The sequence below is a fragment of the Passer domesticus genome, chromosome 13 (assembly GCF_036417665.1).
Source record: "Passer domesticus isolate bPasDom1 chromosome 13, bPasDom1.hap1, whole genome shotgun sequence".
NCBI lineage: Eukaryota > Metazoa > Chordata > Aves > Passeriformes > Passeridae > Passer > Passer domesticus.
Window position 1 is genome coordinate 6,766,960 of NC_087486.1, and position 27,663 is coordinate 6,794,622.

A 27,663-nucleotide genomic window follows, 5' to 3' on the forward strand; every position below is an offset into this window, starting at 1 on the left:
CTTGGTTGGATCTGTTGTATTATTAACTATTTTTTCTCCATGAATCCCTAAAATGCTGTCACAAACCTTAGTTCTATAGCAGAAAGGGGTCTTGAATTATAAAAAATGCTCAAAGAGAAAGAGTTACACAAATTGAGCAGCCCTGTGTATTCTGCAAAAGGAAACTGAAGCTCTCCTAAAGCAGAAAACAAACATGAGCCTAATGGTAGGTACTTAGATCACAGCTGATTCGTCTGTAAAGAGGCTCTTCTGTGGTGTTAGGACTGAGGGTAGGAAGGGAGATATTTACAACAACATTGTGCATCGCTCTTTAGCCCAGCAGGCTGCCACTTCTAAACCTTCTAAACCAGAAAATTGGGGTTTTTGCCAACACATGATGCATAGATAAAAACACAGAGACAGGCAGGGTAAATAGCTTATATTTCAAATAAGCCAGAAGAGTAGTACACCTCTAGGGAAACTTACTTAAATGGCTTTCTATATGCTTATATCTTCTGAACTTCCATGAGTGGCTTCTGATCATATCTTTCTCTGTGCAAGTGATTTGTTTTAGAAAAATTTAATAGGAAGTTGCTTTTCATTCTTGCAAGTAACATCAGTTTTGGGCCTCTCACTACGAGAAGGACATTGAGATAGTGGAACATGTCCAGAGAAGGACAAAGGAGCTGGGGAAGGGGCTGAAGCACAGGTCTGATGAGGAGAGGCTGAGGGAGAAGCAGAAAAGGAGGCTTGGGGAGGATCTTCTTGCTGTCTAAAGCTCCCTGACAGGAGGATGGAGCCAGGTGGTGTTCAGCCTCTTCTCCCAGGTGTAGCAAGTGGCACAGTGAGAGGAAAGTGCTTCAAGCTGTGCCTGGAGGGAGTTAGATTCAATATTAGGAAAAATTTCATCACTAAAAGGATTGTCAAGCGCTGAACCAGAGTGCCCAGGGCAGTGGTGGAGTCACCATGCCTGGAGGGATTTAAAAGACTTGTGGATGTGGCACTCGGGAACGTGGTTCAGTGGTGAACACAGCCGTGCCAGATTACTGGTTGGACTCAATGATCTTAGAGGTCTTTTCCAACCCAAGCAATTCTGTGATCATCCAGGTAATGCTTGCAACCCGTGTGTTGTTGATTCTAGTTGAACTTTGGATAGGAGATCATAGATGGCAGGGTAGTGGAGAGTGTCAGAGGTGATTCTGGCTGACCCTGTTCACGGGTGTCCCCTTCAGTGCCCACTGATACCCCTGGCACCTGAGCTGTACAGAGGTTTCATTGTAACCATCTCACTATTCTAGAAGAGGGACTGTTATTTTAAGACTTCCACACTTTTCAGAATATCTTCAGTCTATTGAAAAAACAAGCAGAACACCCCACATTTTTCACTATTGTTTCTGAATTTTATTTAGTTAAAAGTGAAAAGATTACTTAACATTTGTGTGGTGTAATAGAATGCTAATGCAAAGAAAAGTGGGTTGTGACTTTTTGTTAAATCTCAAGTGATTTGCAGACAGTTCAGGTTTACCTAAACCAACCAGATTTTCCTCAATGTTTTTGTATTACCTAAATACTACTGAGCTAATGTTGTCAGCTGTTAAATTTTCATCAGGATATACTCAATACACCTCATCAGGAATAACACGCTGTAAGCATTTGAGTGGTGTTGGTTGGTCTATATCTGGAAAGCTTTAATCTCTTAATATCTTGTTTCCTAATTCTTTTGCTTTATCCAGTAACATTTCATAGTTCTGTCCACAGCTGAGAGACTTTGATCTCTACTGTGGTAGAAAATTTTGTACTACTTTTCCCACCAATGCAGTTTCTGTTATCTCTTACTGCTTTCTCTGTTGCTTTTTAAGCTAAAAATTTTCAAGCATACAAATTTCAAGGTGCCTGCATGAATTTGGAGAATGCTTCTTCCTCATTCAAGGTGCTCTTTGTTACTTTTGTGGTTTTTCACTGTAATAAGCCATTGCCTTCTTCTTGTGGCCATTTTTGTTTTCACTTCATATTTTAGTTTTGATCATAATTGTACTGAAGGAAACAGTAAATAATCTGTAGGATTACTGTTTTTAATAATCTCATATATTTTAGGTGAATTTATGTTGGCCAGAGTGTCTACTTTCAGAATAATCTGTAGGATTACTGTTTTTAATAATCTCATATATTTTAGGTGAATTTATGTTGGCCAGAGTGTCTACTTTCAGAGTTATTTTTGGCTGTTTGAGGGGATTCTGTGGAATTGTAGCCATTTAGAAAATGGTATTTTCCAACAGATGTATCATACCTGAGATTCTTGAATATGATTTCATGAGAGTAGGATGGGATTTTTTGCTTTCAAGGCTTGAGAAACTTCCTGTGACAGTCTGCTAGTGCTTTCCCCCTTCCATGATTTTGAGTGAAAATATTCAGAGCAAGGTGGAATAGTTCATTAAACAGCTTTTGTCTTAAGAGAGGGCAAAAGGTTGGTGGTACACGTGCTGAGTTGTAATTCTTGGATGTTTTCAAAAAGGACTAATTCCTTTCAAAAATACACATAATTCTCAAGTTTAAGATTACAAAGACAAGCTGCAAAAGACTAGGGAGCATGAACATGCTCTTCTGTGATTGTTGGGGTGTGTGGTGGCCATCACCGGTGCTGCAAAACACGTGTGGATCCATGCTAGCTAGCAATTTCCACTAGGATTTGAGTAATGATGTCAGGGTAATGGAAGAAAACACTATAAAACTTGGCTTCAGGCATCTGTATTTCAGATTTTCCCTGATGCCTGTATGAAACAAAAATACAGCAAATAGCCCTCCATGTCTGAGATGTCTAATACAGGCTTGAAAAACAATTGTGAAAAGGATGTGCTGGTATCTGGCTCCCCACCCTCCTTCCAGGGGAACAGGGAGAGGCACTTCTTGTCCAAATTAAGAGATGCAACGACTTCCTGTATGTCTGCCACAGTATAGATTCATCTGCACTCGCCTTCTTTAGCAAGCAGATTTTCTTTGTTTCAGAAAACATCTTTAGCTCTTTGAATCCCCTTTGTTACAGATTTTAACCTCAGCTATGTTAAACAGAGAGTGCTTAAAAAGACCTTTTGTTTCCAGCTAATATATTAGACTGGATATTTTTTGGTGGTAGAATTTTTTTGCTGAAATCTCATAGTTGTGCTGAACTCATTTCTTGAAAAGGAAAAAAATTATGGGAGACTTCATTTGATTTGCTCTTACATTGCAGAACTGTAATGTTTTCTGAGCTATTATGCAAATAGATTGTTTTTTTATGTCTTGAAAAAATCACTGTTTATCCCAACTATTTTTAGTAGCCAGAGATTATTATACTCTTGGCATTCAAAAGGATAAATATATTTGCATTATAAACTGTTGTTGGCTCTAAATTAAAATGCTGTAATGATATGACCAGTGTATCAGACTAAACTGTGTTTCCAGTTGTGCAAACAGATCCGTCTTTCATCGGTTTCAGCTGCTGGGAAGTTCCTTCTGCCTTGGGTTTTGTGCCTTCTGTACACAGCTCCCTGGCTTTGGCTTGTTCCAGGATATGTTACACCATCAGAAGGGACAAAAGAGCTTTGCACACTGTTGAATTCAGACATCTGGCATTTGGCATTTCTGTTACAATTCCTTTATACCATCTATACCTAACGAGTGCATTGTGTTTGCAAACCCATTTGTTTCTCTATGAATTCGAATACATTTCCTTGTAGACAAAATGTGCATATGCAAAAAGCTGATGTTGGCTGCTGGGGTTTTACAAGATCAGCTTTTAATGTTGTCCTTTTTTACAGTAGCCTGCACATGGCAGATAACACTGAAATCTTGTTTTCACAACCTGCTTTGTTTAGTTGTACTTCCCACTGCAGTGATATTTGTGGCTGCATTAGGAAGAAAAAACAGACTTGTACTCCCAGAATGACTGATAAACAGCTGCTTTGTAAATGCCTGTAGCAGATGAACCATATTCTAATGTTTTTCGGCCCCTAGGCAGGTATTGATCTGAATGTGAATTCATTATTCTAGCTGCACTGGAGTTAAAAATAGCTTGTGTTAGTGAGACTAATTCTTGGGCATATAGTCACAGCTTTCAATGCGTGAGACTTCTTTTTTTAAAATCTTATTTTCATAAGAATACAGTTATCTTTAGACTTTCTTTACAAGAGAATAGTGGCTTCCTAGTGCATAACATTTAAGTACTTCAGCAACTTGGAATTAGGATTTTTCTTTTTATTTTTTTTTCTTTGTTTTGCCTGTTAGAAGAAATTGGTGTCGGTGTAACTTTGTTTCTCATTTCAGTTGCAGATCGTCTGGGCTGTGACCCTCGAACACGTTTCCAGGTCCCACCAAACACCAAGCAGTGGATTGCTTTACTACAGAGAGGAAATTGTACATTTAAAGAGAAAATCCTGCGAGCAGCTTCACATAATGCCACAGCTGTGGTCATTTACAACAACGTATCCAGTGAAGAACCTGTCACAATGACTCATCAAGGTAAAAAAAAAAAATGTAATCTCCTTCACTATAATGCTTTTGCCATACAAACTGTTCCTAAAGAGCCCTTGGTATTGGGGAGATGGTGTTGGAAGTAGCCATTCACTAATGATATTTGTGTATATGCAATATAATGAAATAAGCCAATAATTCTGCAGAGTTATTTTCCTTTACCATACATTTATCCAATGAGGAACACTTTCCTCTGCAGTGGGGATGTGGGTGTGTTGGAGTGAGGAAATGCCTGTAAGATCTGAGGAGCAATCTTTTGAACCTTTCTGCAGAAGAGAAGCTAACATACAGATATAATGGAAGATCTAGAATTTTACAAAGCATCTGAACCTGAACAATTCTGTAGCAGCATGTCTTCAACTCATTGTTCTGCTGGGGACCTTCAGATATTAACAGTTGTATTTTGGGATCTGAGCTTTCATGTTTTTTTAATGACAGTTTACAGAGGACACTTTACAGTTTACTCTTTCTACAGTATGAGTGCCATACAGGAATCAACAGGAGTTCCAAAAACAGTGATTTGGAGGGTAGCTGCCTCTGTAAATTGTCTGGAATCATGCTGGAAGTCTGTTTTTCTAGAGAGTTCTCTTCTTTTACAGATGACTATGTGTAAAATTTTACTGTTCCTTGTGATTATTTTTGTTGCTGGAAGTCTCATGTATAAACATTTCCCTTGGTTAATTTTTTTTTTTTTTTTTTTTTGCAATTCTGACAACTACCTTTTTCATTTTCCAGAAGGATTTCTCCTTTTGGTGCTATGTGGCTCAATCAGAAAGGGCATATCTCTATATTTGATAGTGGTACTGCTGGCTGATTTTTTTTTTTTTCTAGGATATATTCAGTCTCTTTTAGCATAGGGGGTTGCTTGGAAACTAGAATTTCTTAATTATTGCTCTGCATATTGTCACACAACTAGAATTGAATTCCTTGACTAAAGAAATGCTATGGTTGTTTCTTTCTTTTTTTGAACAAGGAAAATGTTAGAGGGGTTTGATCTTCCCAACTCTCCATACCACAGGAATTTTGCAAGAGGGTTTTGACCTCCATGTAGCAATTCAAAGCCTGTTGACAATTGATTTTTATCTCAGGTACCTTCCTTAGACATTTTTTCTATGCAATCTGCAGGTGAAAAGTCCCCTGGCATTTTTTGTCACCTTCCCTTTTTTTTTAAATATTCCCCATTTCTCTCTCTACAATTGTAGTGCAGTCTTAAACATTCAGCTCTAGACTCTTTGAACTGCCCTTAAAAATATTTATACAAATATGCTCTATTTAGCAATGATTGTAGTTTTCCTGTGGTCTGGAATACCTCAGTGTGTCAGGAAAAAAGCTACTACTACTAATACAACTTTAGCATTGTTGGCTGTATTACATGTTAAGCAACATAATGAGTTTGATTGTAATTTTATTACCCACTCTCATAATGCTGTATAGATTGCCAATTCATTTTTAGCAATAAGATGGGGTCTCTTTTATTAGGAAATCCTTGTTCACTCCCTGTTTCAGCTCAGAAAATCAGTGTGTTGCCTTTGAAACTTTTTCAATAAGCCCAGTAGTTCTGGTTGGTTGATATACCATCTAAGATGTAAAATTTGAGAACTGCTGTGGGTAAAAAAGTGTCTTGTAAGGTAGCCAGGCAGCTGTTTGGGTAGTTGATATTTGGGAAAAAGACCAATACTGTCTTGAGCATGTTGAATTCCAAATATTTACTCTTTCTTATGGTAAGCATTAAAAAAAAATGCAGTTGCTGGAAATTATGCGTATTTTAGCTTTGTATATTTGAAATACTGGGGTTTAGGTGCATGTGCTCAGTATGCTCTGGAATCTGCCCTGGTTTGGGCTGAAGGCTCTATCTCAAAATTAATGTCACACTTGAAGTGTTCAAACTACATGACAGGCTAAAAGTAATTTTTTAGAACTGAAGTAGCACCTGTAATGAAGTGTTGCTCCACAGCCTTTGTTTTGGTTGTGTTCTGGACATGTGAGGGATTTCCTCAGCAATCACTTTGCAGAGCTTCCTGCAAATAACTTCCTGGTGGGCTGATGGAGGAACTGTAATTGTGTGTAACTGAGATGTAGACTAGTCCTTTGGTGTTAGCCTTAGCCCAGGGAGGGTTTGGAATCCAGCAATCCCCTTCTTGAGAGTTACTCTAGGGGGGAAGCAGATTCCTGAACCTGTGCTTATGGGGTGAGGCTTTTTTAACACTGTGTAAAGCAGATTTGCACACATTCAAGCCATTCCCTGGTTTTCCTTTTTCTGCCTTTTCAACTATAGCACTGCTTATGTGCTTTTTAGGTGGTGAACAGTCATCTCAGAGGTCTCTTCCAACCTAATTGATTCTGTGTAATCCATTTAGATATTCCAGTGCACTGCATCACTTCTCTTCAGTATTTTCTGTCCCTAAAGGTTGGGAGGAGCTGTCCCTGTGTATTTGAGAGCTCTTCTGTACTGATTAAGTTAATGTGTTGGGGGTGATAGCAGGTGAGGATGGAGGTGAGCCACCAAGCTGGCTCATATGATGTCTATTGCTGTGCAGTATTCCTCTTTTCTTTAAAAATAGAGTCTTCACAAAACAATTTGGCAGCTGTGTTGATGACCAAGTTAATGACTCTATTTTCTTTCCAAGACCAAGGAGAAAGTAGACCTTGTGTTATTTTATACTACTGTAATATAATCTTTGTACTGCTGTATATTAAGCCTTAGAAATATTCTGTCTTTCTGGTGAAGTAGAGAGGAAGGCAGCAACTGCTTATAATGCACACTGAGCTGCAAGCTTTCCTGCTTGGATATTTGCATGAATTCCAATCACCCGCTTAGACAGTGTCTGTGGTAAAAATAAATAACACATGACACAGATTTTTGTATGTTGCCTACCTGCAGAGAGGTGATTCCCTGTGAAAAGAGCTTAGGAAGCACTTTTCACCTGTGGGATTAATATTTTATCCAAGCTATTTTATGCTTGAATACACAGTTGAAAATTTTATTCTTATGGAAATTTGTTCATACTCAAAATGTTACTTAGCAGAATGGCAATTCCTTCTGGTGGCTGGATAACAGCTGTCACTCTGGAATCAGTCTGTCATCACTGTGTCAAATGAACAGTTTCTGCTGCTAATAGCAGAATTTGCTTTCTCTTGTGTCATAGTCCACCAAGTCTCTGCCCTTTAATTTTCATCTTTGAGTTTTGAAGTAAGTAATGACCTTCAGTAATTGCTTCACTTTTTTTAAATACCTGTACTTCTGTTGGTGTTATTTGCAATATTATTTTCTTTTCTTTGTTCATATCCTTGTATATGTCAGTGTATACTTATTTTGCACAAAATAGATGTCTTCTATCAACCTAAGCAAAGGACATCCTTCCCAGCATAGGTTATGTTAGACTATGATGTCACTGGCAGGAAGGCAGTTTTATGAGTGGTTTTGCTTGCTGCTTCTGTTAAAGCAAAACTGATACTGTCTAATGTAAAAAAGAGCCTGTGTGGTGAAGAAAATATGTAGTAGCTGTCTCCTTTATAAGCAGTTATGGGAAAAGGAAGAAAATTCAGGTTAAATAACATTTTGATTTTTATATTTTGGTTGTGTGTGGTGGAGACAATCCTGTTAAGTAAAAAGTAGTTAAATCTGGGGAGGTTGGAACTGGGTGATTTTTAAGGTCCCTTCTGAGCCATTGTATGATTTCATGATACTGAATTTCTATCTTAAAGTCTAGACTTTTATTTTGATTTATAGAGAAGAATATATGCCAAACAAGCCTCTAAAGTTCAAATTTCATACTAAGAATTTATGGAAAAAATATAGACAGAAAAAGAGAAACACATATAAAAGACAGTGTCAAAATGAAGTTGCTGGATTCCAGTAACCATGGTTTATCAGCTCCTAAAAATTTCCATATAAACAGCTTTACCTGATACAGGTAAATCTTTTAAGGTCTTTTGAACCAAGATGCAGACATCTTGATCTTGATCATCAAGATCAGTCTTTATTTCTCCTCTGACGAAACACCTCATTAATTTCCTGGAGGAAGATGTTTCTGTTCCGTGGTGTGCACAGGTGACATTCCCCTGCCATGGCACTGTGCAAGAGCTGTCCAGCACGGGCTCCCAGAAACAGGTTCCTTCCAAGGGAAGGATTTTTCATGGCCCTCTGTTTGCTGAAAAAGAACAATGGTGTGGGAGGCAAGGGCTGTACTTGCTCTGAACTGTGCTAAATGTGCCTGTATGTTCTGTGGATTGTTTTAGGTCAGTGGGTCAGAGGCAGGAGGGACAGGAAGCAATTTGAAGTTGTTGCCACCTAATGGCTGTTCCACGTTCTTGCCCTCATTCTGAGTGGGTACAATAGAGATGGCAGTCAAGGTGCCACTGTCCTCTGTTGTGGCACTGATCCCTGAGCAGCTCATCTCTTAACTCTGCTGCTTGCCTTTTTCTCACAAATGTCTCTTTATGTAACTCCCAGCTGAACTGATGCATGAAAGCTCTGGCGGGGTGCACTGCAGATTATCTTGCACAAATGTGTGCTGACGAGTATTTTAGCTCTACACCAAATCCACTGCAAAACTTGTCCTGGATTACTGAGACCTACTTTTAATCCACAGGTCCAAACTAATTTTATTTTGTATTACAATATTGTTATTAAAAGGTATTATTAGTAATTTATCTTAGACTGTTAGTGAAAAGGAAAGAGCTGAGTCATTAAAACTGAAGCCTTTATAAAAAGGCAAAGTAATTAATAGTCTAAGCATTGTTTACATATATTTGATCATTTTTTGTTTATGTTTGCTAATTGAAAATGTGGAGGATGAGTGTCAACAGCTTTATTGTTGATCCCGTTTCCCACAACATTCCTTGGAGGTGTACCAATCAGGAAAATCTGTCACACAGTAGCTAGAGGTGCCTGACACTTAGAGACCTGGAGAGGAGTGTTTGATGTGCTGATTCTGGACCATAAGGAAGCACTTGTCTCTTCAAGGCAATCCAGGGAAACCCCTTTACAGAGCCATCACAGCCTTGGTGCCTTGCAGAACTGCCTACCAGTGTTTCTGTGTCATACATGCCTCATCCACAACTGAAATAACAGCAGTCAGGCTCATTTTAACTCAGCCAGCTGAAAGGGTAATTAGTTCTGTGGCTGTGAAAAGGCCCACGGGACTGTTAGTGACTGTAAGTAATTACATTCTTCTTCTTATCCAAAGTCTGAGCTCCAGCAGCAGAGTAATTCCCCATATCTGTGGACTCAGTAGAACCAAATTTATGATATTAATCTATGAATATGCTATTTATAAATCTCTCAAAGTATTTTGTGGTGTCCTTGGGTAAGGCTGTCTTGCCATTTCTCTTTGGTGCTTTGCTGATTTTTTTTTGAATGACTGTCCATGTCCAGATTGAGAGATGTGTACAGAAGTCTATAGAAGAAAATACATGAGCATGACAAATTGCCCTTTTTTAGAAATCCCTGGGTTTTTTAGGTGCACCATCCATTAGTGGGAATACAAACTGTTGCTATCCAGAAATGGCAAAATATAAGCCACCTGCTAGCAACTCATCACACTATGGAATGCAAGAGACAATTAGCAAAATCCAAGTGTGTCTTAGATTGATGAATGGGTCAGTGAGGTCTACACTGCACTGATATTATTGAGGAATCAAGAATGTAACACTGTAACAGGTTTTGGACATTGTTCAGAAGTATAGAAAGTGAAGAAAAGCTGTTTTCAAATCAGCAAAAATATCTTCTGAAGATAGGAGGACATAGATATTTCAGAAATGTGTTAAACTGTGACACAGTTTTTCTCAGTGGTGTGTAATGTGTTAGGATTACACCACTTCCCTAGTCAAAACTTAAAGTGATCCTTCAGCTTTTTATTCATTTGCATTTGTTCAAGGTTTGAATATAAAATTTGGTCTCCTTTGTTAGCATACTAATACCTTAACAATACAAGTATTTATGCCTTGAAAGAGACTGCAAATCAGTTTACTTGCCATAAAACATTGTTAAATGCCATGTAAAATTGTGAGTAAAAAAAAAAAAATCTGTGCCCAGATTGTGGAAAGAGGATGATCAAGTGATACATTTCTTTGTGCCAAACTTTTTTTATTCTTCCTGCATTATTTAGGTGGAATGTCCATTTCCTTTCAAAAAGATAAAACTGTAGTGCAAGCAGATGCAGAGAAGCATTGCTAAGAGAGTGTGAAATGTCTGTAAAGTCACTGTAACATCTGTCTGCTTTTCTTGTGCTAGGCTTGGTTTTTCCTAGTGTAAAGAACCGAAAAGTTCACATGCACAAAATACATATGTGTATGTATATAAATGTGATTTCCAGATGATAAAAGTCCTTCCACAGAAAGGGAATATGTGATATATGTGGAATTATCAAGATGATTCAAAGGAGGGGAGCACAAGAAGCCCCAGGTCTCCAAACCCAGTGTCCCTACTATTCTTGGGGAACTCTGCTGCAGTTTGAATTCCAGGGATTTATAAAGTCTCTCCCCTTCCTGGCCCAGCCATGGGTCTGTCCTCCTGCTGCCCATCAGAAGCATTGAAGTAGAATGTTTAAAGACTGGGCAGAGATTCTGGAACTTGAGGGACTCTGACAATAAAGAGGTGGGTGCATCTTGTAGCTTTATAGAAGATCTTAATTTTTCTAGCAGTGCTTGGTGTCATGTGGCTTGGGATGGAAGACAGGAGCTCCTTGGGTGAGGAGGAAATGACCTGCAGAGAAGCCAAAGCCCAACACCTTTTGTACATACTGATGTTGTGTTGGATCTTTGAGAGGCTGTGAGCGTTGGTTTTCTGGAGTGGGCTGGGTGTAGGGCAGAGACAGCTCGACCTTGAGGAGCCTGAGGAAATCCAGGGGTGTGGCTCCCCAGCTCACGTGCATCAGCTGGATTTGGACTTGTGAATGAATCAGGATGTGGCTGTGACTACCTGTTTTCATTGCATGCAAATTCCTCCTTAAGAAGCATTTCCCTGAGTGTCAAAATAGAGCAGTTGGGTTATGAAATAATGTGTCAGCAGTTGTCATCTAAATACAGCCCAACCATTTTTGCGATTGATTTTGCTATTTGGCTCTCCTTTTAGGAACTCTTGGTCAGAGTAGATTATAAAGCTGATCAAAAATACAGCAAGGACATTATACTGGCGCATTGTTTTGTGTTTAATGAAGGAGGACAGGCTTATAAGTTTATTATTTATCACTTATAAACTTAATGTGCTACAGACTAACACAACAAGAATCTGATTAGGCTTTTAATATTTGTTTTGAATTTAATTGTGTCACGCCCATCTTTGAAAAGCTGCTCTTGCTGTTTCTGGTTTTCTAATCATATGCCTTAATCAATGCCTGCATTTCTTAAAGGAGCAGGACTTTGTGATGATCCATCATGTCTGCAGTACAGCAGTGCCTGGCACGTTGCAAAACACTGAAGTGTGTGTAATCATGTTTAGAGGGCACAGAGCAGGACCCTCTCTTTACCTGACAGAGTGAAAAATGTTGAAGTTCTTCTTGCTACAAAGAAGAGTTTTGCGTGTTCTTCAGATTCATATTTACAGTATTTTTATAGAAGCCTTTTCCTCACTGAACTTGAAATGCCTACTTCTTTGTCCTCTTGAGTAGAGAGAATTCAAGTTTTAATTTCAGAAGCTTTTTTATTTAGGTTGTTTTGCATAGGTTTGGACAGCAAAGAGACTGTTGTGATTTCTGAAAATACCTGCTCAGTGTTTTGGGATAAAAGGTTGTTCCACTGGTTGTATTTAACTGAGGCATCCTATGAAAGCCTGACTTTTGGGTAATAGTTTCAAATGCTGCTGCCCTTGATGATTTTTCTCATGGTAATTTTGTAAAGTCTGTTCTGGTGTCTGACACTACCTAAAGCAGGCCTCCTAAACTAAGTGTTTACATACAGGCAATAATTCAACATTTTCAATATTATTAAGGCAACAGGAAGACAAATGTTTTTAAATGCTTCTAGTCTCATTTTAAAATTAATGTATATTCTTGGCATTAAATTCTTGTCTTGTTTAGAATGCAATAGCTGTCAAATATTATGGTCTTTTTGTGTTTTCAGAAGTATTTGATTTGGGACATCTCAAATAACATATTCTACTCTTGAGATTGCTCATGTGTTGACAGCTTGGATGTGCTCTTGTTTACTTTGTGATTAGATCAAAATAAAAATATGTGCAGCTAGACCAGTTTTAATGACTCTGAAGATATGCCAAGGCTCGTCCTCTTGGTGTCTGCTTTCCCATAAACCTGTTTAGAATGTAAGAGTTATCCTTCACAACGAATTTCTTTCTTTTGCATCAGACACAAATGTTAAGGTACCTGATAAATGTATGGGTTTTCCCACTGTTGTGCCATGGAATTTTTATTTATAAACAGTTCTCCCCAAGCCGGCTTTTTCTAGCAGCACAGCTTTGCACACAGGCCAGTATTCCCTTCACTTATCCTGTACCTCAGGGTTCCATGGATTATATCCTCTGTGACTGAATCCCTTCCCTTGTAGAGGTGATCCTTCCTTCCACCTCTGCCCTCAGGCAGCTCAAATGTCCTCTGGTGTTTTCATAGCACAATTGGTCTATCAAAATTTCATATACAGCCATAGCTTTCATTAGTGTTTTCCTGCTTTCTTTGTCATTTTCTGGGATCCCAAATTCTGTTGGAGTGGTTTCATTGTTAGTTGATGTTATTCCAAGAAATCTGTCGCTCACAGTAATAGGACTGATCCCTTTCCTGGGTACTGAATAGTAGGTCTTGCTGTCTTTTTATTTCTGATATAATGCATTAAGAAATGCTTAGCACACAGCTACAGGATTTTAACAGAAGAATAGGGAAGTAACAGAAGAATAGGGAAGTCTGGCTTTTGAGGATGGGCAGTTCTATTTCCAATTACATTATCACGATGATGATCCTATTGCTGCACTCAGAAAGGCAGTAGCATTTCACTGTCTGAATCCATCTTTAAAGTGACTGTCTGGACCAATCTTTACCTTTATCAGGGAATGGGGAATTTGTGTTTTCTAAGGAAAAATTTTCACCAGCAGAATTGTTCAGGTAAATGTGCTACATTTAGGTTTTTCAGAAAGAAGTGATGAAAGGACTCAGTTGCAGTTAAATTTTCTCTGCTATTTAAAGAGAGGACAGTATTCTTTCACAAGCATGAGATTAGTGCAGTCTGTGTGCTTCATGCTGTGTCTGCAGCATCAGCAGCCACTATCAGAGACTTATTGCAAGGACTTTAGCTTAAAATATCAGCCATTAGCAAATCACTGACCTTTGTTATGAGTATCTGACTTAATTCTCAGTTCTCTGCAAACCTTATTGCATCAAATCACAGTAGTTTGGTGCCTCTTGCAGTGGTCTGACACTCTCCACACTCGAGGTGGGATCTAAGGTTTGCCCTCCCCATGTGCAAGGAGGTGGATGAAGCTTTGCAGCCCTGACTGGCAGCTGCATTTTGCCAGGCTGCCATTGCCTGCAGCCTCCAGTGGATGCTGGGTGGATTGAAGGTGTCTGAAGGCTGCTCTTTGAACCATGCCTGTCTTCAGCTTCAGCCTGGTATCCTGGACATAGTTAACCATATTTTGAGCTTCAGATAAACATTTGGTAGTCAAGAATTAACAACGACAAAGACGATAAAAAAACCTACAAAAAAATCCCAACACAACAAAAGCACCACAGATATTTGCCTGTGATGATACTTGTAACATTTGAGATGACTTTTTATTGACTTTCTGAGCATGATCTTTTGGAATTGCTAGGGGATGTGAATAGGTCAGTGAGAGAGCAAAGCAGTTTCCTTATGAGGTCTACAGGAAACTCCTGGACGTTGCTGTTTTTCCCATAGTCCTGTTTTTACTGTCCTGTAAGCTTTTAATTTCTTCTGTCTTCTGCTCTCACAATGTAACATTATACTGATTTAATGATTAGTCACAACTTCATCCCTTTTCATACACAGAGTTGTATAACTATCCTAATTAAACATGCACATGGTAAAATTGCAAGCTAGAAAGAGCTGCCTGGGCTTGGATGATAGCAATTAAATGATTTATGTTTACAGACATCAATATTTATCTTATGCCTACCGTCTGTCCTAGCTTGTCATCTGTGGTTCCATGTGTAGTTCATTGGCTTTAGTAAGCAATCCAGATTCTTTTCTCTGGACACTGTGTTCTTGGCTGAGGAAAATATTGCTTTTCATAAGATCATGGAGTAAGACCATATTCTGAGTTTCACAAACACTCTTAGTCTTTCTGTCTTCACCTGAGGATTTTTTTCTGCTAAAGTTTCAGAAATACAAGGTTTCAAGGTGCTTAAAATAAATGAGTCACTGTCTCCTCCTGCCCCCAATTGTTCTCAAACAGGGAGTTCTTGCTAAAATTATTTAGGGTGATGCCCCTGACAAAAATACGGATGAACCAAGTCCCAGTTTTCACTGAGCTTCAGTATGTTCAACAGACACAATTTATTTTTCTTTTCTGCAGTTCTCCTTGGCTCTGGCGGGGTCAGAAGCAGCAGTAGCACTTTGGCTGTTCCCAGTTGAGTCATTTGGAATGCAAATCACTTTGCAGTGATGCCAGAGGTTCCCATTGTGCTGGGCTTTATATAAAACGTGTGACAGATTGTCAGCTTTGTCACATTCCCTGGGCAGCAGGGAATAGGTAGAGGCTTCAGCTTTGGATTCAGATAGAACTGGACTAGTATCAGAAGATCTTTGTCATCTTTGCCTTGCAGATAATTATAAATATTGATGTCTGTAAACATAAATCATGTTAGATATTACACTGAGTGCTTCAGCTTGATATTTTGATACTAACATAATTTCTCAGTGCAAATAAATTCCTACTGGGGAAGCTTAGCAGAGCATGTGCTCTGGGGAATAGTCTTCCTGTACCTTTCCCTGCTTTTCTTCCCAGTCTGAACTAAACATGAAGAGCAGAAGTGAAGTCTGGGGAAAATATCAAGCAATATAAATTATCTGCTCTTGATTGATCTTGCACTATCTGAGCTGCAGGGATTTGGGGTTGCAGGAGCATGTGCTGCATCTAAATGCAGGATCTTGCAGGAAGGGTATCTCTTGTGCTGTAAAAATGTGCTGCAAGTCTGGGCAGGAACTATCTTCCCAGCTGGACAAATAGGAATCTGGGTAGATGTCCATGAAAATAAAAGTAGTGACCGACTTTTACTCTGAGATTTGCTGTCTATTAAATATCTTGGTTGTTTTTGCATGAAACCAAACTTGGTACTGAAGTGTCTCTTGAGAGCTGGATTAAAGTTGATCTTGTGTGAGTCTGTGCTATACTAGAGATTAAATACATTGTGTTGAGTTTTCATTGCTATTCAAAGCTTTTGAATTACTGTGGCACTGTTTCAAAAATATTCAGAAGGAAACACTGAACTTTCTTTTCCTGTTCAGTCCCATGTTACCAGGACAAGGCCTGAATGACTTTGCCATTTCCATTTTAAATAAAATTTAAATTTCTTGAGGAGAGCAATTGAAGGGCTGTGGAATGTTTTTTCAATTATTGTGAAAATTTTAATTTCTGAGATTATCAGTTTTGATTCTTTGAGTAGTTCTGTCAGCACAATCCACATCACCAACGTTAGTAAACTTAACAGGAAAACTGCTGATGGTGACTGTTAATGCTACTATTTAGCATGGTGAATTCAAAGAGTAACAAGGGAACATTTAAGGCTCTTGCACAACTCTGTTGTAAGTCCCCATTTTGGAAAAGTATGTAGCCGTCACCCTTAGTTATTGTGCCCAGGGTTTCAAAGGTGCTGCTCTTTTGGCTCTTGAATATCATTTTGTGGATACAGTAGCTTCTTAAAAATTAGGTTGTGATTAAAAGACTTCTAACAAATGCCTTGTGTTAAAATAGGACCTCATGTTCTCTACTGTCACACTAGGTTTTCTGTAGCTTAAATCCACTCTAAATCCAGAATCTTGGTGCTGAAGTCGTTTGCCTTATACAGTTCCTCTCTGAGGGAATATGAGTTGGAGCAAGCAGATGGAACAAGCAGATGAACAGATTTTGCAAGCATTTTGAAAATAGGTCTTGAAAGGGTTTTTAGTATTGGAAGCAAATAAGTCTGGATGAATAAGAATGAAGCTTCACAAGGTTTTTTTTCATTCTGGCTTTGGTTTTTCTAAAACTTTTCTTTCTTTTAACTTAGAATTACCCTGTGTTCAAGATCCTCTTTTTTTAATAAGGTCTTTGCTTTAAAACATGGTGCTCTCTCTGCTCTATAGGTGATTTTGTTCTTTTTCAGCAAGGCTTATGGCTTTCCTATTATCCTTGTACCAATAATTTTCCCTTTGGGACAGGAAATAGTCTAGAGGCAAGACACTATGAAAACAGATGGGCTGCACATTGAAAATGGAGCTGATGAAGCTGACAGCCTCTTTGCAATGCTATCAAGCGTGTCTTTGTATGGGTGATAAAATCAGCAGTCAAACTTCTGCCAAGTTTTTTCAATTCTCTTCTACTTTGCAGCCACATAACCACACAGGAGAACTTGCATAACTCTCCCCAGCAACATCCACAGCACTGCCTATGCTGAGGGCACTCGAGCAATATTCTCACTCATCTCCTAAATGTTTTTCTGAGAGTTGGCTGTTTATGTATTCACGGCTTCAGATCTGGAACAAATATACTTTTGAAAGCTTGTTCAGACTGCATGCAGTAATTACAGTGTGGGAAGTACGGTGTACCAGCAGTAGAGATCTGCTACTGTGTGTGGAGCTGCAGAGACTTTAGGGCAAATGTTAATGCCCTAATTTGAAAATCTGGGTTTGAAGGACAAGGCATGAGTAGAGTGCCCAGTAGCATGTTCCACGTGCCATAGATGGCTTAGATTAAATCCTCTTGAGTTGTCATTTGCATTTGGAAAATCTTGTGAACAGCATGCCATGTTAATTTAAAATAAAAATTAAACTTTTTTCCCCTTTTTATAGGAACTGGAGACATTGTTGCTGTCATGATTACAGAATCGAAGGTTAAGGAGATCCTGAATTACTTGGAGAAGAACATCTCTGTCCTGATGGCCATAGCAGTGGGGTCCCGTGTTCCTCCAAAGAACTTCAGTCGGGGCTCTCTAGTCTTTGTGTCAATATCATTCATTGTTTTGATGATCATTTCTTCAGCATGGTTAATATTTTACTTCATCCAGAAGATCAGGTACACAAGTGCACGTGACAGGAATCAGGTAAGGGGTCTCTTCTCTTAAGTTATGGAAATAATATTTCAGTATACAATAACCAACAGAGAGCAAGTAAGGAATGCCCATCAAACTAGTGTTCAGAATCTCTTTGTTCCAAGGCAGAGCATGTTGCCAGAAAAGGATTTTTATGCAGCAAAGTGTTTTCATCCTGAGCAGCACTGGTATAGATCCTATTACATGACAGGAAAGAATCAAACTGAAACAAAATACTTGAGTTTTTGTTTGTGTAAGTCCAAAAGTCAGATGGATTCTGTGTTGGCTGAGTAACACATACTGGATGTATATTGGGAATTAGGAGGAAAGTTAAACTGTGAATCAACTTGTGTAGTGTAGGGGAGCACTGAGCAAATGTTAGAAATTCTCTCCATGCTCTTAAGGATATGTTCTGTAATAGTTAAGGTAGTTCAGAAATTGTACAAAAGTATTCCCAAACTATAATCTGTTATGAATGTTGGGGTAAGAAAACTAAGGTATAGAGCTGCTTAGTGGTCTGTGTTAACTTTCAATTTTATTTAAGATCACCCTTGGTAAGGAGTGCCTGATTCTCCTGGTCATACATTTTAACCAAAATTTTGTCCAATATGCCTTTCTTACGTTCTTTTTCAAGTCTTAATTTGTTTGAGCACTGAGTTATATATGACCATACTCAGAGATCAAGTTGTCAACTCAAACACAGATAAACTTTAGAAGTAAATGTTTTACTAGTGTGAACTTAATGACCCTCCATAGTGTGCCTTGGCTTTTATTGAGAAGGGTCAGTAAACCTCAGGAAATCTACAGTGCCCTCTTTGCCCTGTCTTTCTGTCAAGGCTAACTTAGAAACCTCCTGACCTCTAGTCACTCTCATCCCTTTCCCCCAAATTACAGCTGATACACAGCAGCTGACTGCAGGCCAGTTTTTTGGTGTTCTGTCAAACCTAAAATAAATCCAAACTTACAAAACCTCGGCTGTGGCACAGGATTTCCTTTTCAGTTACTATAAATAGTGTCTAAAGCTGCAGGTCCCATGGGCATCCTGTAGATTTTCTTAAGGATGTCATTCTTAAATGACCACACTGTAGCTGGTACTTAGTGTGGTCCCTTGGGATGGTGAAAGTTTAAATATAACTGTAACTTAATGAATGTCTGTGGAATACTAAATTGTGCCTTCTCTATCCCCTACATGGCTTTAGGCTCCTTCCAAATGTCCACGTTTCAAAACAGTTGCTCCATTGGGAAAGGGCTCTTATGACCTCCTTTTCTTTCTTTAGATTTTTACAAAGGTCAGGAGAAACTTGATGAAAATTTTATGTGGTTTAAAAAGCTGAGCTTATTAAACTTTAATAAGAAGGTGGCGACAGCTGCAGCTTATTTTTAAAGCGCTTTGAGAGCTTTCACAAAGACTGTACTGTTAGTGGTGAAATAACTTGGTTTAGACTATGATCTTGTTTTTAAGTTATGTCAAGGCACAAGTTTTTCTGGTTTTTAAATCAAAGCCATCAAAAACTTGCTGTGTTTTGTAGATGACACAAGTAGATATTGGTATTTCACATTGTTATTCTTGCGTGCTTCTACCAGAGGTGTGAAACTCTTTTGCATGTGGAAGTGACCTTTTCCATCCAGACAGTTGTGGGTTTTAAAAGCAAGCATATGCTGTGTGCCTGTGCCCTAACTTAGCAAAACAGCAAATCCTGAGCATTTCCAGTGTTAACATGAAAGAGTATTTGTTAAAATTAGAAAATAGAAGAGCTTGACCTCGGAAGAGATGGAAGTTATTATTTATCAAATCTATTTATGTAAAAGAACTTCAATATGCTGGAAGAGTTTTGCTGAAATATTATGCTTTCAATGGGAAAATAATCTTTAAAATTTCTTGTAGTGCATATACAGTCACATGCAGTAGAACGAAATGTAGATACTACCCACATTTACTTAGCTGTTGGAGTTGAGCATTTAAGTTAAATGCCATTTCAGCCTCATTCCTCTCTCAGTAGTCATGCTTTTGGTTATGCAATGGTTATCTACTCCAGCAGTGTGCCCAGTGTGTTCTGTGTCATTAAGTACTCAGGCCAATGTGCTTGTTCTGGGGCATGTAATTTAGATCAGCTTAAATTGACCAAATTCTTGCATATTGAAGTTAGGGTGAGATTTCTGACTTTAGCAAGCATGTAATTTCCCATCCCAGCTCTGTTTCTAATGCTGTGCTTCCTACATGGATGTATTTCAGTAACTGGGACTGCGTATCTGATTTTTTTCCAATTCTTGTTCTAAAAAATTTAAAATAAGAGTTGCTGTTCTGTGAAAATCACAAGGAAGAAAAGTGCTTACGTAATTCTAGAATAAGTGATACAGTCAGTTGTGATACAGACCTCTGAGGTCGTTGTGTTTCTCAAATAAAAGCAACTTTCACTGCAGTTTGCATGTGGGGAAATGTGTGATACAGGGAGTACACCTTATGAAGGATTTGGGTTTCAGTTTTATAGAAGGTGGGCACAAAACCCCACGCATTCACTTCAGGCTGCAGGAGAGGTTTTGAGAGCTGCATTCTGAGAAGCAGCCTGTCTCTTTCAAGGGCAGAGTACAGCTAGGAGGGGAAAGAGAAAATACATCATTTGTGTTTTTAAGTCAGTTGTAAACCAAGTCTCATGTTTCATGTCCCTAAAGGAAGATGATGGGATCTTTGTTTCATTCAGTGCCCACCTCTGGGACCCCAGTGGGAAAACAGTGACAAACAGCTGTTCTTTGTTAGCTGGGAGCTGGGCATTTCAATAGGAATCAGCACTTGCATGTCACAAAAGGCTCCTTCCATCCAGCTGTGCTGGTCATAAAGCAGCATAATCAGCCAAAAAATAATTCAACCTCTGCATTCAGATTGAGGTTATCTTCAAACCAATATTAATTTCAGCTTTATTTAAGTCTGTATTGGCTTATTTAGATTTCGTGACCCATCATTTTTTTTTCTGAGATCCTGGTGGTTTTGGGTAATAGCAAGAGAGAAACTAGGTTACACTGGGAGGATCATTTGCATCTCAGAGTAAGATCAGCCTGCTCAGAGTGGAAATATAAAAATAATTCAAGCTTAAGAGAACAGGCAGCATATTACAGCACACTGAATAAAAGCCAGTATGAACAGAATATAATGGAAATCATTGGGAGGGGACATTGCTTCAGCTTTTGTCCTGCAACCTGGGTTTGATTAGGTTTGCACATCAATGTTGATTCACTTCTGTGGACTTCTGTACAGTCCATGAGTTTGATGTGGAGAGCATTTGAGGATTCAACTGTTGGCTGTTTTTCCTTCTCAACAAATCTCTGTGCTTTGCTGTGTTTGCATTTTGTCTTATGTGTTGGCCTGCTGCCATAGTGTGTATTGCAGTGGTATTATTGAGTCCAAATAAGTCATTGTAAAGGACACTAATGAAGCTTGTTTATTAGGGTTAATTTGTGTTCTCTTCTTTGTCACTTTATTAGCGTCGTCTTGGAGATGCTGCCAAGAAAGCCATTGGTAAATTGACAACCAGGACAGTAAAGAAGGGTGATAAGGTATAATAATAAGATTTCAACATTATAAACTTGAGCATCATGTTTAATTTTTTTTTTCTGGGGAAACAATCTCATTTTTTTTCTTTGCGTTTCTGATTTATGACTTTGCCTTCCTTGTTGGAGGCTTATTTTGTCCTGTGGTACAATATTTTGTGTAACTGTTAGTATTGATGTGTGCTGTATATTTCAAAGAAGGTTTTCCTGCTTAAATACTATTTGCACTCCATCTGGCAGCTGTGACTGAGGGTGGTTTTGTGTGCTGGCTGACTGGGAGGGTGTCCTGGCATGAGTAGATGGGACTGGCATTGTTTATGTGGAACTCTGAAGCTTAGAACTTTATCATGTGTAAGTTCTGTAAAGGAAAAATGAATTTAAAAGACAAGTAATTGAAGATAATCTCTTAAGTAAAATACAACTATTAAGTAAATTAAGGGGGAACATAAAGAAGTATTTCAGTCAAAGTTACTCCAAGAATATTTCTTGCTAGTATAAAAACTAAAATATGTGGTGTGTTATATCCTAAGCTTTTTCCACTTTTGAGAGCAATATTGCTTTATTTTTGTTTCTGAAAGGAAAAAATAGTCATTTAATTGCTCATTTTTTTAGCTTTAATTTTCAAAAGGCAGGGGAATTCTGGCTATGATTTGATTTTTAAAATATTGTTTCTTAGGGCCTTTTTATTGTGATTCCTTTTTTCTTTCTTATCAACGCTATCAGCAGTGGGAGATTAGGAAGTGATAGGAAAATTTTCTTCCAGAGAGAAGGCAGAGCAAAATGTCTTTCTGTTCTTCCTCCCTCCCTATGTAGTTCTATTTCAAAACAGCCCACTGCACAAAATCTTTTCTGTAATGGGAGAATATACGAATTAGAGGAACCTCTCCATGTAAAACAATGCTGTTGTCTTGACAGCATAAATTGAGAACTGGCAAGTGCTGTGTAGGTTGCAGTACAGACAGCATGAGGTGCCCATGCAGGTGAACAGAGCAGGAAAAACCTTTCCTTCCTCAGAGGGGCATCAGGATTCTCTGTGTGCAGCCCTGGCTGGTGCTGACCAGGAGCAGTTGTGGCCTTGCTCTGGTCCCTGTCTTGGTGTCTGACTTGTAGCTGGTTGGCTTCAAAAAGAATAATGAAGTTGAACCAAGAAGGCACAGCCTGTTTTGTGTCACAGGCCCAAACATTTTAAATATGTATTGTTGATGCCATATCTGTGTACAAAGGAAGTCCCCCCTTTTTCATTTGAGATTTTAAAATATCATATTTTAAAATATAATTTTAAAAAATCATAACTTCTGGAAAACAGAAAAGAGAGGAGCTGGTCAATCAGTGATATTCATGTCTTGATAAGAATGATGATAATTCTGCAAGTAAGCAGCAGACATAAATATGGGAGTACTCTGCACTAAGTAAAATGTGCTCATTGTGACTGTAAAAATGAGCCCCAGAATTTTTTATTCTGCCAAAACAAACAAACAAAAAAACCCTGGATAAAATAGAAATGTTAGCTCTAAATTGGATGGAAAAAAAGGAAATCTAGGAAACTCTCCACTATATTTTACAATGATTCCACTGAACATTAGAATCATCTTAGGCCTTAGCTAATGTATCAAATGATGATTTACCAGCTCCAGGAAAGGGCAGTTTTGCATGTATGAGATGCATGTATGCTTTTGTTGCTTAAGTCATGATGGAATATAATAATCCAGTCATTGGGTTTGTGGTTTGGTAACAGCCACTTGGCACAGTGCAGTTCATGTACGAGTCACAACTACTTTGACATTTGTCATAGCCTCAACTCTTGACTTGAATTCTCATTCTGTTCATTTTAGGAAACAGACCCAGACTTTGATCATTGTGCTGTCTGCATTGAGAGTTACAAGCAGAATGATGTTGTTCGCATTTTGCCGTGCAAGTAAGATAATAAAGTTGCTTTGTTTGGAAACTGTTCTCTTTTGCATCATTTCATGTAATAGGTGCATTGTAATTCACAAATGCATTCGTTGGATGTTTCCAGTCCTAATTACAGACACTTTATTTTAGACTGTGGTGCCAGAAGGTGTGAATGTGGGTGCTGGCACTTAGGACAATGGAGATTAAACAGAATTATATTAAAGATATTGGCAATGGAGCTATTGAGATTGCAGTGAGGTGGAGGCGTGCAGGTTTAAGGACCCAGTAATGGGCAGACTCAAAAAACTTCAGCATAATGAGCCAGGTACAGCTGCAGCATTCTGCACTGTAGATGTGCAACAACTGGCTGCTGGTTTTTGAAACTGTAGGGAACGGAAATGCAGTCTTTGCAACCTTCATACCTCCTGACATTAGTCAGCCACTGTGCTGTCATCTGTCTTTGGTCCTTTTAATGCAGTGTGATCTTGGCTTGTGTCTGAAGATTTGTACTTGCTGGTGATTCTGCATTACTGCTTAAAGTGTAACAACTTCCTCCCCTTTTATAGCATTGTGTTGACATTTACAGGTTTTGAGTTTGCTTCCATTCCAGTTCCATTCTTGAGTTGTTTTGGGACATTTTCTCTTTGAGAGATGCTTTTAAATACTTTTCCACCTGGTGGTTGATTTTGATGAATCATACATTCTGGTAGCATTAAGCATTACCAAGGACATCTTTCCCTTGTGTTCTGAAATGCAAAGCTTCCTCCTCATCTCCAGGCACAAAACCCACGTGTAAATTAGGTTGTATATATGCAGCAAGATCCAGTAACTCGGCTTGTGCTTGGTACATAAATGGTTCTGCATGATACTCTAGAAGCAGCAAAGTCATGTGTTGGAATCAGTCTCCAGTCAGGCAGCAGCAGCACATAAGAGCTCATTATTGGTCTGCTAAATCCTCCTGCAGGCTGCTCTGAATAGCTTGAATATCTTCTAATGTGCAGGGTATTTCTATAATCATAAAAGGAAAACAGTATTATTTTCTATCTAATAGGTGTGCATTATACTTCTGTAGCCAAAAATCTAATTCAGTTTACTGTTCTCTGTGTTCCTTACCTCTTGGACAGCAGGAAACAATGACCTGTTTTAGATTCTCAGTGTTGTTTAGCTAAAATGCCCTACAACTGTTTGTTTAGAAACTTTCATTAAAATATTTAGGAATGGAAGAGATTAGATTGGAAAGATTTGGGAGCCTTTTGTCATGTGGATGTATGTGCATTTCTTTTTTACAATTCAGTCATTTTTACTCAAAGTTGATGTCCTCTTGCCCTGAAAAATGTACTCACAAGTGTAAAGTAAATATTTCAGTTACATTTATTGCAATCTCAAGTGAAGCTTGTATAGGTGAATTAAGCCCTGTTATTTTGATGTGTTATGCAGAAGGTTATTCAGAAATTAGAGGAGGAACTTCTGGAAACTGCCCACCAGTTTTGGACCTCTGAGATGGTTGTTTTGTAAACTGCCTCTTAAGAAAACTTCTCTTGTGTAGTTCTACTGTGAGGCTCAAGGACATGGAATGAAAGGTCACAAGTCCCACTCTTCTGTGCCTTTCTCTTGGTACTGAACAAAGGGCAGGAGGAGGTCCTTGCCAGTGAAGAGAGAATGACTCTTCCCTGGTAGGAAACCAGCTGTTCCAATGAGCACAAGGCAGAGTTGGGATTAAAAGCCAACTTCCTTAGTTAAACAGCTGCCCCTTGGCAAGCAGTGGATATGTTGCTGATATCCACAGATACAATACAGACCATTTGAACAAGGTGATCATTGATTTATTTTTTTTAATTTAAAAAAAAAAAGAGAAGTCCTTTTTCTTCAGACACTTTGTTGAGCTGCAGTGCTGCAGACAGGAGGCTCTGGGCTCTCAGGGGTACTTGGAGCTGTTCAGGGAGCTGCATGCGGGTGCACCTGGCTGCCACCTCAGCACAGCCTGCCCCAGTGCAGCTTCCCATGTAAAGGAGAGATCAAGGCTCTTGTGCAGATCATTTTCTGTTCTGTTTTTCACAAGAATGTAAGGTCAGCAAAGGCTCAGATTACATTGCTGCCAAAGGCTGTATGACAACTTTTATGTTCGCTTTCTACTTCGTTTTTACATCTCACTTTTCATTTGCTGCAGCCCAGCTTTTAAGTTAAGTGCAAAACCATCTAGGCTAGACACAGTGAGATGGATGCTTTCCACAAGACATTTTTATATTTGTAGATGAAAAGCCAACTAGTACCTTCAAAGATGGGCCCAATAAATTTCAGATTCCATGTGAGATTTTTCAGTCTTCAGTACCCGAGATGCTTCTTCCCAAATCTTGTTATGGAGGTTTAAGTCCTTTCTGCTTCCTCATATTTCAACCTTCCATTTTAGTGCAGCATGCAATGTTAGTTAAAAAAAAGAAAGAAAAAAACAGCACACAGACAATAAAACAAAGCCTACAAGAGACTTTCTAAGGCAGATGAGAAAATAAATTGCAAGGAAACCATGGAGAAAATTACTTGACCGAGAGGAAGCAAATAAAAGACTAGAAGTTCTCACTGTGCCTGTTGTAATCATTAGACAGTAGGAATCACTGACATGTGACATCTTTGCTGCTTTCATCAATTTAAAAGTAGCCTTTCCCTTTAGTAGCACAGTTGTTCTCTGCAGTTAAGTATAGTCTGTCACACTGTGCTTCAGCAGAGGAATCTGGTCTGGGCAGACAGCAGGCAAAATCTACCAGCAGCTGAGCAAGTTGCACCTAAAATTCTGTAGTGAAACACCACATTTGTCATGTAAAGTTTTGTGGCATGCAGGAAATTGTGGCCAATTTAAAAATAAACTAAAATGGTAGAAATTGAACTGCGTTGTTTGCAGTATTTTGTTTTGTGCTTCAGAGAAATGTTCAGTACCAGCAGCCTATGGACATACCTATAGCTTTAGTGCACAGAGGGACAAGCAGCCATCTGTTTTAGGCTTCCAAGCTGAGGAATGTGTCTTTTCTGAATGTCATTATGTAAGTGAAAAGTGAGTATAAGAAGCAATATCAGAGGGATCGTAGCAAAAGACAAACCTCATTGAGATAACTTTATTCTGCCATCACACTGTTGCATCTAGGGGCTGAACAGGCACTAGGTGAAAAGTGATCAGGAGTGGGTAGTGTGAAGGATTAGTGAGAGATAAGGGAAGAGGAGAGCAAAGTGACAGGTTAGAGAAGAACAGAAAATGACATTGGAAAGGGCAGAAAGATGGCCAAGGAAGGAAGGAATGAATTAAGAAGATAGGAAAATAATTAAAAGAGTAGCAAATACTATAAAATAAATGACTTTTGAGCCAACGTTTTAATTCCTGTCCTGGGCAAGGAGGAAAGTGACAAAAGTGACTAAACTGGATTTTCAGATTTTCATGTTTGATTCTGTGCTGCTGCAAATAGCTGCCTTTTTAAGACCAAATTAACAGAGAGTATTGATGGCATCCTTTCTGCTTTCTGCAGTCCTTGGACCCCAGGGCCAGAAGAGCAGCTGCCTCCAGCAGTAGCCAGAGAACCTCAATTGCAGCAGCAAAGATCCCTTTGGTGGGATGCTGCACTGAGAGCAGGGAAGGGTGCTGAGCTCTAGGGAAACAGCTGTCATAAATCATTCAACCCTTCTCCTTTTGTGATGTGTGGATTTGGAGGCCTTACACCACCAAAAGAAATTCCTAAGTCACTTTCTCCCCTGTGAAATGCTGCAAGGAAGCTGTGTTGTACAAGAGTCAGTGTTGTGGTGTTTATCACCAGCTGGAGGGCAACTGGATTGGGTGTGCTGACAGAGTGGAAAAATACCTGCAGGTCACCTGCCTGGAGCTGTGCCTGCATGGGAGACTCCTCAGTGCTGCCAGCCCGGCTGCCAGCCCTGCTTGCCCAGCCCCGGGCTGTGTCACACCTGACCCTGCCTGTGCTCCTGGGGAACGGCAGCAGCTGTCGTGACCAAGAGCAGCTCGCTGGGAACTCGTCACGTTTATGGCCTTGGAATACCAATTACAGAAGCAGGGAAGATGGAGGAGGTTTATGAGAGCAGAAATTGCAAGGGCTTACTTTGTCAGGGTGAGGTTTTGAAATAATTCTTGTTTGTTGTCGTCATTGCTGTATTACTGCTTTTTTAACTCTTGCAAACAGAGAAATCCAGACAGAGGCTGAGCCACAATGATGCTATCAGCAAACTTTTTAAGAGGTAGAGAAACTGTGTAAGTAGTAGGCAGAGCCATGCTTTCTAAATCAATAACCTTTGGAGAACTGCACTTCTTTGAAACACATTAATAAACATCCTTAAAGATTTAGGAACTAAAAGCAAATAATTAGGAGGTCATAAAAACAATTGCGCTGTGTATATAAATATACCAAAGTGCTAATGACTTTTTAAAATAACTCATAATATTTAGTGGATACATGTTGGCATCTATATCAGTTGCCTGCTTCACTTGATCTGAGTGCTTCTACAGCACTGATTAGCCAATAATGATGTAATAAAGCTGTTTTCATACTTCTGTGGAGTC

At 39.0% G+C, this 27,663-nt stretch overlaps 1 protein-coding gene across 6 annotated transcripts in view; it reads left to right on the top strand.

Moving 5' to 3' along the window:
• Positions 1 to 27,663, top strand: part of RNF130 (ring finger protein 130) — a 55,797-nt gene that overhangs the window by 6,550 nt on the left and 21,584 nt on the right. For 5 of the 6 annotated variants that reach the window (XM_064388219.1, XM_064388220.1, XM_064388215.1 and 2 more), the window contains 4 exons: positions 4,279 to 4,473; positions 17,440 to 17,690; positions 21,156 to 21,227; positions 23,054 to 23,136. In XM_064388219.1, coding sequence (XP_064244289.1) covers positions 4,279 to 4,473; positions 17,440 to 17,690; positions 21,156 to 21,227; positions 23,054 to 23,136 — 601 coding nt within the window. Of the gene's footprint in view, positions 1 to 926; positions 1,087 to 4,278; positions 4,474 to 17,439; positions 17,691 to 21,155; positions 21,228 to 23,053; positions 23,137 to 27,663 lie in introns of those variants that run through there. The other variant, XM_064388217.1, reaches the window with a different exon arrangement.